The sequence below is a fragment of the Tupaia chinensis genome, unplaced genomic scaffold (genome assembly GCF_000334495.1).
Source record: "Tupaia chinensis unplaced genomic scaffold, TupChi_1.0 Scaffold149713_1, whole genome shotgun sequence".
Lineage (NCBI taxonomy): Eukaryota > Metazoa > Chordata > Mammalia > Scandentia > Tupaiidae > Tupaia > Tupaia belangeri.
The window spans coordinates 88,525-100,617 of NW_006209557.1; the positions used below are offsets into that span (position 1 = coordinate 88,525).

Consider the following 12,093-nt stretch of genomic DNA (forward strand, 5'->3'; position numbering starts at 1 on the left):
TCTACTTTTTGTAGCAAAACTCTCCTGTAAATAACTAGATTTCTCTGAACAATAGAGGGAAAAGGTTACAGTTGTTTTCTGTCTCAAAAGGATATGGATCCTGGTTACAGCCCAGCGTTGTCCACCAGGATAGGAGTGGGAGTCTGCAGGCTGAGTGGTTTCTGCGCTGGCTGGCTGGCTGGCTGGCTGACAGTGGAGCTATGTGCGTTCCACCCCCTCTCCACCGGGAGTGAGGGTCTGGTGCTCATGACCCAGCTCTAGGGTCTGTGGTGCTGGCTGCCTCTCAGTGCTTTTCTGCTTTTAAATGTACAGGATATTTATCTTGACAAATGCCAGGAACCTGAAGTGGGGCAAACCCAAGGGGGAAAGTCTACCTATAGTAGAGCAGAGTTGCAGCCCCACCACTGGGCAGAGGGGTCAGAAGATTCACTGAGGGTGTCAGGAAGCGATGTCCCGTGAGCTCTGATGAGCAGCAGATGCTGGAAGTTTACTTGCAAACTATCAATCGGTGTGTGCATACATAGGAGGGGGTTCGGGTCCCCAGTGGCCTTTTCATTCACACATGTCATCATATACTCTGTGTCTGTGCAGAGATAAAAACAGAAGCCTTGCCCTTCCATCCAGTGCTTTACAGATGTGAGATTCAGTAACTGGGTTGAGAAGAGCCCACTGTGGGGAGATGTCCTTGCTGTTGAAGAGATTGCTGTTTCCTTAGGACTTAGTAAATGATTAGTCCCATTGGATTTTGTTTAGAAGTAACTGTAATTTTGCTCTTTTATGATCTCATTTCAAAATGTGGAAATAAAATGGAATTTTAGGACTTACACAGTTTTAGTTTTTTATTTATTTTTTTCTTTAAGAGAGACTTTTGCTATAGGGTTTGTGCACTCACCAGAGACACAGAAAGTGAGAAATCACACCTCAGGGGGGTGGACATGCTGCAATCCCTTCTCCTTCATTCTCCTCTCAGGATTTTGTGCACACATACATGTGTGCCTGGTGAGAGTTTCAAGCTGAGTCTGGGACTCGAACCACTGTTGACTGTATGGGAGTCCAGCACCTTAATTAACCACTACACCACCTGCTGGCTCCACAATTTTTATTTTTTGTTATTTGTGAAGGCCAGTTTTATACTGTTAACAGTACTTAATGATACCTTTAATCTGACGTGATTGTTATTTTCTTTTACTTTAGCAAAGAAAATTGGATTTTGGTATTGTTTTAAATATTTGTTGTTAATAAAGAACTCAGTTTATTGGAGTGATACAGATTTCTTCAGGGTACAGAAATAGGTGGCTTACCATTGTTAAAATCTGGGTGTTGCTCTGAACAGTGTGCTTAATGAACTCTTCAGGGTATTGAAGACATTTCGTAGAGAAGTATTGCAATTTTCAAGGAGTAGTTTTATACTGTTTAGAAATCACTGGAATCTGGTTATGTTTAAGTTAGTGTATTTGGTAAAGTGGTTTATTCCTCCCTTCCTACCTCTTCTTTTTTTAAAACGAAACAAAACAGTGTAATAGTTTGTAAAACAGTCTTGGGGTGCCTGGGGCCTGGAGCTCTTGGTTCTAGTAGCCCCTGAAGCCCCCCCACCCTGGCTCCGCAAGCTGTGGGGCTGGACCTGGAGTGGCTGGGCCTGCAGTGTCCCCCAGGCCTGAACCCCTGCCACAGTCAGTGTTCTCTCTTGTCGAGAGCTGCCTTGCCTACAGGCTGTGGTGAGGATCAGAGAAGTAATGGCAAGACAGCATTTTCAAAGACACCAGTGATGAGCAGACGAAAACGCTGTGGCTGGTGGAACTTGCTTGGGTTTTAAGTGGTCGCTTGATTTCATGAGCTGTTCTTATCAGAAGTGATAGAGCACACCATCTGTCCTGGTGTGGATGTGGCAGCCTCAGTTCCTCAGATTCCTGGACCCCAGACTCACTTTCACCCAAACAGGATGTGTGAAGTTACATGGTTTTATGTAATTTTATTTTGCCGTAGTTCTTAGAAAGCTCTAGGAGTAGGTGTCCCCAGTGAGTGCTAACTGAGTTGTCATGTTCCCAGGTACATAGATCAAGGCCGAAACCCCCAGCTCTACACCAAGGAGTGCCTGGAGAGGGCTCTTGCTAAAAACGAGCAGGTTAAGGGCAAGATCGACACGATGAAGGTAAGGCTTTCTACACGGGGCCTGGCGCCAGAACCCACGCTAAGAAGGGGTCTTGCCTGGAGACGAAGCTTTGCCTTTCTGTTTCTTGCTTTTATGAGAGAAAGAGAGGGAAAGGGGGGAACAGGAGGCAGACCAAGGTAGGAATTTTGACAGAATCTTGCTGTGTCCTGATCATCTCCCCAGCCTCCCCATAACCAGGACGAGACGTGCACACACATGTGCCTGTTGTGTCCCATCATGGCTGGGCCGTAGACTTGGTCATTCCTTTCTATACTCAGTAGAACAGTGTCTGTGCCATAATGTCACAGTGGGACTTGCGAATCGTGTAGTAAGTAATAAAGTCAAGTCAGCGAGCCATGTGGTACACACAACATGGGGGACACGTCTGCAATCTGACTGTCAGGCAGGTCCGGCAGCGTGGTGCTGGTAGTTGTCACTGGCCGACTGGCGTCCACCCCTGTCAGGCTGGCTCATCGCAGGCACTTTGGCTGTGCTGGTGCTTTCTGTTGAATTCCTGCTCTTGAAGGTTTTTCCTGTGATAAGGGTCTTCTGGCCTAGCAGCTTCCCGTCTGTGTCCAGTGGTGGTCTCCAGTCTCTGACCTCCAGACCCCTCCTCATCCTGCCGTCATGGCATTCCCAGGGAACTTTCTTTTTGCCTTGATAAGATTTAGAGAACTCTGCATCTTAACATGAGATGGGTAATCTTTCCTTAAACTGATTCAGAAGGGTGGTGCCTGTTTTTTCCTTGTGATTTGGCTCCTGTGGTTCTCCGACTTCTGCTGGTGCTGTGTGGCCTAAAGTGGCCCACGTTAGGGGACCCTGCCCCTCTCAGCAAGTTCCCTGAGCCATGTGCCCCTCCTCCTCCAGCCCTCCTTGTTTCCATTTCTGCGACCCCCAGGCCCTGTCCGTTGTGTTCTGTCCTGTCTCCTCTGCTTGGGCTCTGCCATGTTGTCCTGACGAGCCTTCACCCTCGGAAGGGATTTTCAGACCAGCCTTCTTTTGTTTTGTCTCCTCTGCCAGCTGCTTAGGCTCCAGGGTTCTTGGGGACGTGAGTTCAGTCTGCTGACGACAGCACTTACTTGGTGCCAGGCTGGCCCGTGCACGCTCAACGGGTGTCTGTCATACAGAGGGAGGGACCGCGCTGAGTGGGCTCGTGGGGCTTGCTCCCAGGGGGTCTGTCAGAGGCCACGTCCCAGGCATGTGCTGCTTGTGGTCACAAGACTTCCCGGGGTCCCAGCCAGGTAGTTGCATGCGCCCTGGAAATGCCGTCTACAGGGAGCCCGCTCTGCCTCTGGCAGTGTGGGATTGAGGTGTCGGCGAACTGAGCATCACCTTCAGGGCATAACATGGCGTTTTCTCAGTACAAAGTTGTGGGTCTGGTGGTTTTCTGTGTGGTAGAGCTGAGTGAGGTGTGTTTTCCAGCGGAAATCCTTCCCCCTGAGCGTGGTTGCTAGGCCGTGAGGGACGTGGCTTCTGCTCCCACAGGCTCTGGCCGTGTGAGGCGATGCAGGAAGGTGACCTGGCAGCGACATTCAGGCCGCATAGTTGTATTTTCCTTTCTCATCTTGCCGCTCGGCTCGGAGTCGCTTCCTCTCCTCTCACCTGAGGCCCCTGAAGTCTGAAGTCACGGTGCTGTGGCCTTTGCTCAGCTGGCCACAAATTCAGACTCGCAGACGTGACTTTTGCAGTTGTCGTTGTCACGCTACAGTGAAGAACCCCTCTGGGAATGTGCGTTTAGGTGACGCAGGTATGTTTCCATGCCTCTCTGCCAGTACTGCCTTTTAGTGCAGGGAAGGAGAAAGAAGTGTTTTCAGATGCGGGCACAGCTTCACCTGCTTTTAGGATTGCAGGGAAACACCTGCTTGCTGCTCATTGGGATCAGGAAGCATTTGGAATGGCTAATATGCGTCCAGGTGCTCTGAAGCACTTCCTCGGGCTGCTTGTACACAGTCACTTTGATGTGGTTCGAGTTAATAATTGCTTAATTAAGTATTATTGGAAGATTCCTGTTACGTGCGCTGTCTGCAGAAAGCCTTCCGTTTATGTGGCTGGCTTCCTTCAAGAGGTGCATTTTCTTTTAGTGTGAAGCAAGAGGGAAGAAGTTGTAGCAAACGTGTTTTCTTCCTTCAGGGCTTGTTAGTCCCTGTGACGGGTCGCGGAGTGCAGTACGTGTGGGAGGTGTGAAGGCACACAGAAGGGTCGCCTCGAGGGAGGGGAGCCCGGCCTCTGCCCTCCAAAGGGCTCCGCAGAGAGAGTGGGGTGCGTGTAGCCTTCAATGCTGGTGAGTCACAGAGCCATTTTGACTGTGTTTTTCTTTGTAGAAATTTAAAAGCCTGTTGATCCAAGAACTTTCTAAAGTGTTCCCGGAAGACATGGCTAAGTACCGAAGCATCCGAGGGGAAGACCACCCACCTTCCTAATGGTTGCATGGCCTGTGCTGCTCCCTCAGCCCAGGATGAACTGCTGACACCATGAGAGGACCCTGGACTCGTCCCCAGCCCCTGTCCTGGTCACTGGGGGAGGGCAGGATCTGCACCCCAGCAGCCCTGCAGCATGTTGTCCTTGTGTGGCTTGCAGATTGGCCACCCCTCACCGTGTGAGGGATCCCTTTCACTCTTGCTGTGCTCAGATGGGCCAGGACCTCAGCCTTGGAAATACTGGACGTGACTGGTGAATTAAAGGTGCAGAAACGCAGCGCAGTTTATGTACTTGTTCTGCTCCATTCCGTTGTGGTGTCAGAGAGCTTTAAAAAGTTAGAGACGTTGAAAAGAAAAACTGGTTTCATGTGGGAAGTTTTTCAGTTGGTTTTATATATTTTCAAGAATATGCATAAACAATGTTAAATGTAACTTAAGTTTTCACGGATTTCAATTAGACATGCATATAATAAAGACTTTAAGTATTTATATGGTTTCTTCCATGTAATTATTTTTGTAACCCTTTTTTACAATATATTTCCTTGTATCTTGCGAACAGTGAATTATTATTTCCCCAAGTGTTAATAATGTTCACAGGAAAGTGTGTTCCCCAGGCATTTAGACAGGAGTGTCCACAGCAGTGCAGAATTCTGTTCTTCCAAGTTCTGTCTTTGAGACCATAGCGGATGATAATGCACTGTCGACTGTTGGGAAAGCCCGTGGACCCGTATCTCACCTGCTTGTGCTTGCAGTGCACTGGGAGTCCATTTACGTATAGGTTCTGATTTAGCAGGTCTGGCTGGACCCTGGAGGTCATAGGTGGTGCTGTTGCTGTGGTCCACACCCGGGCTAGGGACCTGTGTATGATGTGACTCCAGGCTGGCCTTCCTGCGTCCGGATAACCTGTGCTGGCTTCCCAAGTTAGAGCTACTGAGTCACAGGCTTTAGCAGGACCCCAGGAACCTCAGTCATTTGCTTTCAAGTCATTCTGGGCCCTTCTAGACCCAGGCAAGGGCTGCTTTAACAAAGCACCACAGACTGGGTGGTTTGAACAATTTATTTTCTCAGTCTGGAGGCTGACAGATCAAGGTCAGGGTACTGGCAGGGTTGGTTTCTCCCAAGGCCTCTCTGCCTGCAGGTGGCCCCTTCTTCCTGTGTCCTTAAAGGTCCCTGGGGAGTGTCTGGTCTCTACAAGGATGCAGCTTAGATGGAGTTAGGATGCACCTGCACAACCCCATTGTAAGTCCACCTCTCTAAGGACACTGTCTTCAAAACATTCACATTCTGATGTACCAGGGTTTGAGCATCACATAGGAATTGCAGGGGCATGGTTCAGTCTAGAACATTCCCCAGGAGAGTCTTTCTTACTGGGGCTCAGGAGTAGGCCTCTAAGCAGCTGGCACCTCTTCGTTGGAGAATGAGCCCAGCAGAGGACTCCCATCGGGCGGCACTGCTGCTACATTAGGTCTTGGTGCCCGCCAGCAGCCCCGTCTTCACCACGTCTGGCGCTATCCGAAGCTGCTGTGGCCATCAGTTCCTGTTCAAGGGTCCTGAGGGGAGCACAGCTCACTGAGCCTGTCCATTTGAAGATGAAGCTGGATTGGAGTGGAGTACCCACAAGCCAAAGCACACCCAGGAGGCTGGGGCCCACCAGAAGCGGCGAGGACTAAGGAGGCTCTTGACGAGAGACAGTGTGGCCCTGCTGACACCATGGCTCACGCACCTGGGAGCAGAGCCATGAGAGGAAATATTGTTTTAAGCCACCAGCCTCCTATCATTGTTAGGGCAGCCCCAGGAAGCAACAGGAGAGCTGACAGTGACAGGCCAGAGACACCGGGATTGACATGCTAGCTGTAGGGAAGGGATCTGCAGCCTGGAGAAGTCTGGGAACATCATCATCCTTTTTTTTTTTTTTTTTTTTTTTGAGAAAGGGTTTAAAAAAATTTTTTTTTTTTTTGAGAAAGGTTTTGGCTATAGGACAGGTATACTTGCTAGAGAGACAGGAAATGAAAAATCACCCCCCGGGAGGATGGCCAAGCCACAATACCTTCTTCATTCTCTCAGGATTTTGAGCATGCATACACATGTGCCTGGCATGTTTTGAGCTGCTGGATCTGGGACTTGAAACATGGTCATCTACATGGGAGTCCAGTGACGTAACCTTTACCCCAACTGCTGTTCCCTGCGAACACCATTTTAAGCAGGTGCTCACAGCAGTGTTCAGGTGGGATAGGACCATGCCCTTCCAGCCAGGGTCGCAGTGCTGGGAGACAGCCCCCACCATGTGCGCTGCCAGGAGCCCCTGTAGCCTGGCGAGGTGCCGAGTCCCTGTGCTGCTTGCTGGTCAGCGTTTCCCCTTACATTTTTCTCCTGATTTGGGCGGTGCCCACGTTGACCTTACCCAGATCTGCTGGGTTCCTGAGGCCTGACCAGGCTGCAGCTCTGACACTTGTGGACGTTGGTCCTGCACTGCCTACTGAGGTCAAGGCAGGGTGCGGAGAACTGGTAGGCTTCAGCTTGCAGTCCCACTTGGCCTGCTACCAGCCATGAGCCTGGTGGCTGCTTTCAGCTGGGGCACTTCAAGAGTGGGGAGAACAGCCACAGAGTGGACAGCGGGAGGAGGGCATGGAGCAATCAGTCAAGTGGGTCAATAGCAATCAATCAGGATGGCCACATACTTGGGTTGTCTCTTCGTTTTACTGAGTCCGATTGGTGGTCTTGGTTCCTGGAGCAACTGTGTGGCTTTTTTGCATCTTACGCCTCCTAGCACATCCTTCTGACTGGCCCCTTAGTGCTACTTCTACTTGGGTGACTGAGGGTTGTGACACCGAGATGTCCCCTCAGTGTAAAACCACATGGTTCAGTAAGCTGGGGCTCAGGGATCTTGCTACTTTCTTTTAAACAACTTCCTGCCAAAACACAAATGTTAAGACAAAGAAGACAGGTTGGCCATTACCATGATGGGGTCACGGGTCAGCCAGGGTCATGAGAACCATCCGAGCTGCCATTTTCCAGTGGAGCCATTATAGGAAGCACCCAGGACAGGACCCCGGCACATTCTGTACTGACGTGCAGAGTGTGCAGAGCAGAGGCCGGGGACATGCCAGCTCTGCTGCCTTGTAGAGAGCACCGTATGGTGCAGAGTCAGAAATCAGTGCATCCCAGGGCTGCCAGGTTTCTCCGGGCTCGGGCATCCATGTGTCCCTTCATTTCCCATCATATCCCTCTGCCTCTTGTTCTGCTCTGCACTGGGCCTGTTTGCCATCCGCCCCAGCACTTGGCTCCTCAGCGTTGCTGCTGAGTCCTGCTCTGCAGAGCCTTCACTGCTCAGTAATGAAGGCAGTGCCTCTGAGCAAGCTGGCTGCTTCTAGGCTGTCTTCTGGGAGGGCCTTTCTACCTCTCAGTATTGTTGGGGAGTAGTAGTTCCCATGGAGCTCATGCTAGGATTTCTGACAACAAATTCCGAAACGTTTACATTTTCTCTTACCTTTGAAGTTTTGAAGGTTTCTTTGGAGTGAGTAATCTTATGGAGGTAATAGTATCAGTAACACTTTAAACCATGAAAACAATTTTAAGTAACACCTCACTTCTAGTTTCAACATCTATTGAAAATAATTACATTGTTTGTCTGTGTGTATATTATGTGTGTTGAATATGATTTATTGCAACAATTACTGTCCTTTACTGTTTGATTCACATTGGCTGCAAATTGAGGACGTTTCAACAAACAGATAAAAAGATAAGGGCTGTTTTTTTTTTTTTTTTCAGTAACAACACTTCACAGTTACCTGCCCAGAGGAACCATAGTTCGTCACAGGGATCAGCTAAGACCCAAGCTCTGTCTTTGCCGGAGACCAGCTCCAGCCGGGGTGGGTTGAAGCTCATAGGAAAGCGACGCAGGCGATAAGAAATTCAGGCAGAGACCTTGATGCTCTTCAGCATGATCTCGGTCAACTACAGTCAGAGCCAGTTCAAGACTGCAGCATCAGTGGCTAGGATACATAACATATTTATTGAGTGATGTCTTACAGCAGTGGGGGGGGGCAAGGGGGAAGTAAAAGATTTTACTCTAAAAAGTAAAGTATTCAAAGCATAGGAACAATATTCATAAGACATGTCTTTTTTGTTTAGGTATAAACAGTCACAATCCTCAGGGTGAGGGAGTCCATTTGTCTGGTGTATTCTCTTCTTAGATCTTGATTACCAGGAAAAGTTTTTTGGGTGAGGGCGCTTTCAGGAAGCTTGATAACCTCAGTCCCAGGGCAGCTTGGTAACTTCAACCCCAGACAAGCTTGAGAACTTCAGCCTCAGGCTAGGGTGGCAGCAGATTGCCTGTTAGAAAGGCCTAGATAGAAATCTTGTCTTGTTAAGTAAAGACACAGTTAATATATACTAAAGTGGAATATCTATATTACAACTAAGGGGGTGAGCCTATTGTCCATATGAGGAAGGAATGTGGTCTTGTAAGCAGCTTAACGACTGACCTAAAGGTGATTGTGTACTTGTGACCCTCTACGTGCAGTTCTATACAGTAGCTGTGGCTGGGGGAGTGGCAGTTTTTCCTTGTCCTGAGATCAAAGGTGACTCGTGGTCTTGTTTGGGGTATCAGTACTTTGCTGATGAGCCCCTGAGCTTTTCCTAGTTACTGAGGTCATTTCACCAATTTAGTAGCTTTCCATTAGCCCAAACCTTTCTAATGCTATCTATTGTAATTCCCAGTACGAGAAGTGAATGCAGCATTCTTTATTGACATTTTCCAGGCAGGTGGAGTGAGTCTCACAGAAATAATTCCCGTTTGCTGCCACCTTACAGGTCCACATTCTTTTAGGATTATTAATTGGCTTTATTGTAAAAGTTAGAGTAAGGCTGGGGGTGTTATTTTATCCTTAGGGGGTACTGTAACGACAATAAAACCCATGTCAGAGAGATTGAAAGCACAAACTAGTACAACAAACACAGTTGAAACCTTAAGCTCATGGCTGTGGCCTTGCCTGCAGCTCTTCTTAGCCAAGCCTTGCTTAGACATGAGAGGCAGCTCCCCATGTTCTGCCTGTTTTGGCTGCATGGCTTCTGCCATGCCTCTCTACTCTGTCATTCTTAGCAAATGGTTTTGTCTTCACACTACAAAATGGCTATACCACCAGCCATCATGTTTTCCAGGTAGGAAGAACATAGAAGAGGAATGGCAAAGGGTGATGGGGAAAACGTTTCTCTTGTTGGGGCTTTGTCTTTTATGACCAGAATCCCCTGTCTTCCTCACAGGCTTCTGGCCACAACTCATGGACCAGAATGGTGTCTCATGTCAGCTCCGATGATAAGTCAAATTATAGGGTTGCACTCCTTATATCCTTTCAGGCAGAGGAGGACATGTGCAGAGGGACTGGAGATGGGAGGTGTTGGGTAGCCTACAGGTCCTGCCCGACTTCCAGAAGGAAGCTTGACCTGGGTGGCACTTGCTGGGTACAGATGTTGGTCCTTTACTGTAGAAACTTACTTTCTGTAAGAGGAGTGACTTAAGGCTAAAACTTGAATTTCATGTAGGTGAATTCAAATCCCAAGTGCAGCATTATACGTTTCAAATTACTTTATTTGATAAGTATGTGGGTCTTCGACATTAGGGGCCTGCTATGCTTGGCAGTGTGGGGTTGGTTGTATTGTGAAGGTATTAGGAAGACACTTAATTGATTACGGTATTGAAAAACAGAGCCTTCCATATTCATCCACTTTCTATCAAAAGCCAGAGTCTTGTTTATTTTATTTTATTTTATTTTTTTATTTTATGGCTGAGTAGTATTCCATGGAGTATATTTCGGACACTTTTTCAATCCATTCATCTGTGCATGGACATTCATGTTGGTTCAATGTCTTAGCAATTGTGAATAATGCTGCAATAAACATAGATATGCAAACACTTTTCCAGCTGAGCGTTCTCCTGTCCTTCGGGTAGATACCCAGAAGGGAATTGCTGGATCATATGGTAGTTCTATTTGTAGGTCTTTGAGGAATCTCCATATGTTCTCCACAGGGGCTGGACCAAATTATTGTATGTCCACTTAATATATACTGACTATCTCCATTCTATGGCAGACATTGGAAGATTAGAAAATATAGAAGCATGGAAAATGGTAACAGATACTGGATACAGTGTTGGAAGAGAATGGGAGAAGGGGAGAGTGTGAGGAAAGACATTAAGAAGAAAAATAGGCAAGATGCCTATGGGGCACAGAAATGGATGATTATTGGTTGATAACATGTACAATATCCTCAGTGGGACTGAAGTGAAGTGTATTCATGTTGGGAGAATTCACTTTACAAGCTAAGTGATGTATAGTGTGCTTGAATGTATAAAAGAGATTAAAATAAAAGAAAAGAAAGAAAAACAGGGTCTTCTTGAAGGCCTCATGATTAGACTTGGTGCGGGGCCCCATGATTACTTCCTAGTGAGTTTGTAAGGGCAGGAAATGATGAGACAAAAACAGAGAAACAGACATGCTAGCACAGTCTTCTGTGGCCTCAGCGCTCCGGGAGCTGAGCACTCGCACTGCCCTCTTGCTCCTCTCACTGGAGCTGAGACATGTGGTTTGTCCGCGGCCTCTGTCTCCCCCACCACCCGTGGTGGTCCCGAGTCTCAGGCCAGAGTGGCAAGGACGGCTGTGGCCCTGGTCCTCCAGGCGGGATGGTTTCGAGCTGGAAACACCCCACGGCACCATTGCTCCTGGGTGCCACCTGCACTGTGGATGGGGAAGCATGGGGGTCCCCGTGCTGGCCGAGACCAGGGTTGTGTCACCATCAGCCCCTTCAGGCCATTTCTGTCTATTCCAGCTTGTCTTTCTCTGCCATCACCATTCCTACCTTCCCATTCCTCGCTGAGCCCTTCCCCTTCTCAAAGTTGGGGAGGTGGCTGGCTGCAGAGAGGAGCCCTGCCCACCACCCCTCACCACTGCCTCCTGTCTGTCCTCTCCTACCTCACCTCCCCTTTCTGCTTGGAGATGCCCAAGCGTCTCTGTTCCTCTCAGCTGCCCTGTGAGGGGATGAGGATGAGGGGGCTGGTCCCTTACAGCCTGCCCACTATAGTGGCTAGCATGCTCTACTCCATCAGCCCTCCAGGGACCTCATTCTCTGCAGTGATGTTTTAGGGGAGCGTGCACATGTTTGCAGGTGCTGCTGGGCAGCCCGTTTGTGCTGCGGCGTTTGTTAATTTGCAGGCATCAGAGGGCTGGAGTATTGGTGTCCCGAAGGGGCATTAACACAGTTGTCCACTGATTTAATCAGAAGCGGCAGCTGGGGTCCGAGTCAGGTGAGTTATGAAATTAAGGCACAAAGCAAAACACAGGATAGGCCTTCCCTGGAGACAGTTTAGTGCTTTCGGCTGGGATGTCCCTGGAAATCGAATGTCAGTCCTCAGATGCCGTCACCCCACTGTGAGGCTGATTGCGTTGCAGGAGCACGTGGAGCCGCTCCACCACTGTCATTAATAACCGTTTATTAACTGTCCGCGGTGCACAGCCAGAAGCCTGACTCAGCACG

The 12,093-nt window shown here is 48.8% G+C and overlaps 1 protein-coding gene across 1 annotated transcript in view; it reads left to right on the forward strand.

Moving 5' to 3' along the window:
* The window catches only part of MED10 (mediator complex subunit 10), a 7,054-nt gene extending 1,999 nt beyond the window's left edge, over positions 1-5,055 (forward strand). Inside the window, exons 3-4 of the mRNA XM_006171519.3 lie at positions 2,047-2,149; positions 4,471-5,055. Coding sequence (XP_006171581.1) covers positions 2,047-2,149; positions 4,471-4,569 — 202 coding nt within the window. The 3' untranslated portion in view covers positions 4,570-5,055. The remainder of the gene's footprint in view (positions 1-2,046; positions 2,150-4,470) is intronic.
* The last annotated feature ends 7,038 nt before the right edge of the window (positions 5,056-12,093 follow it).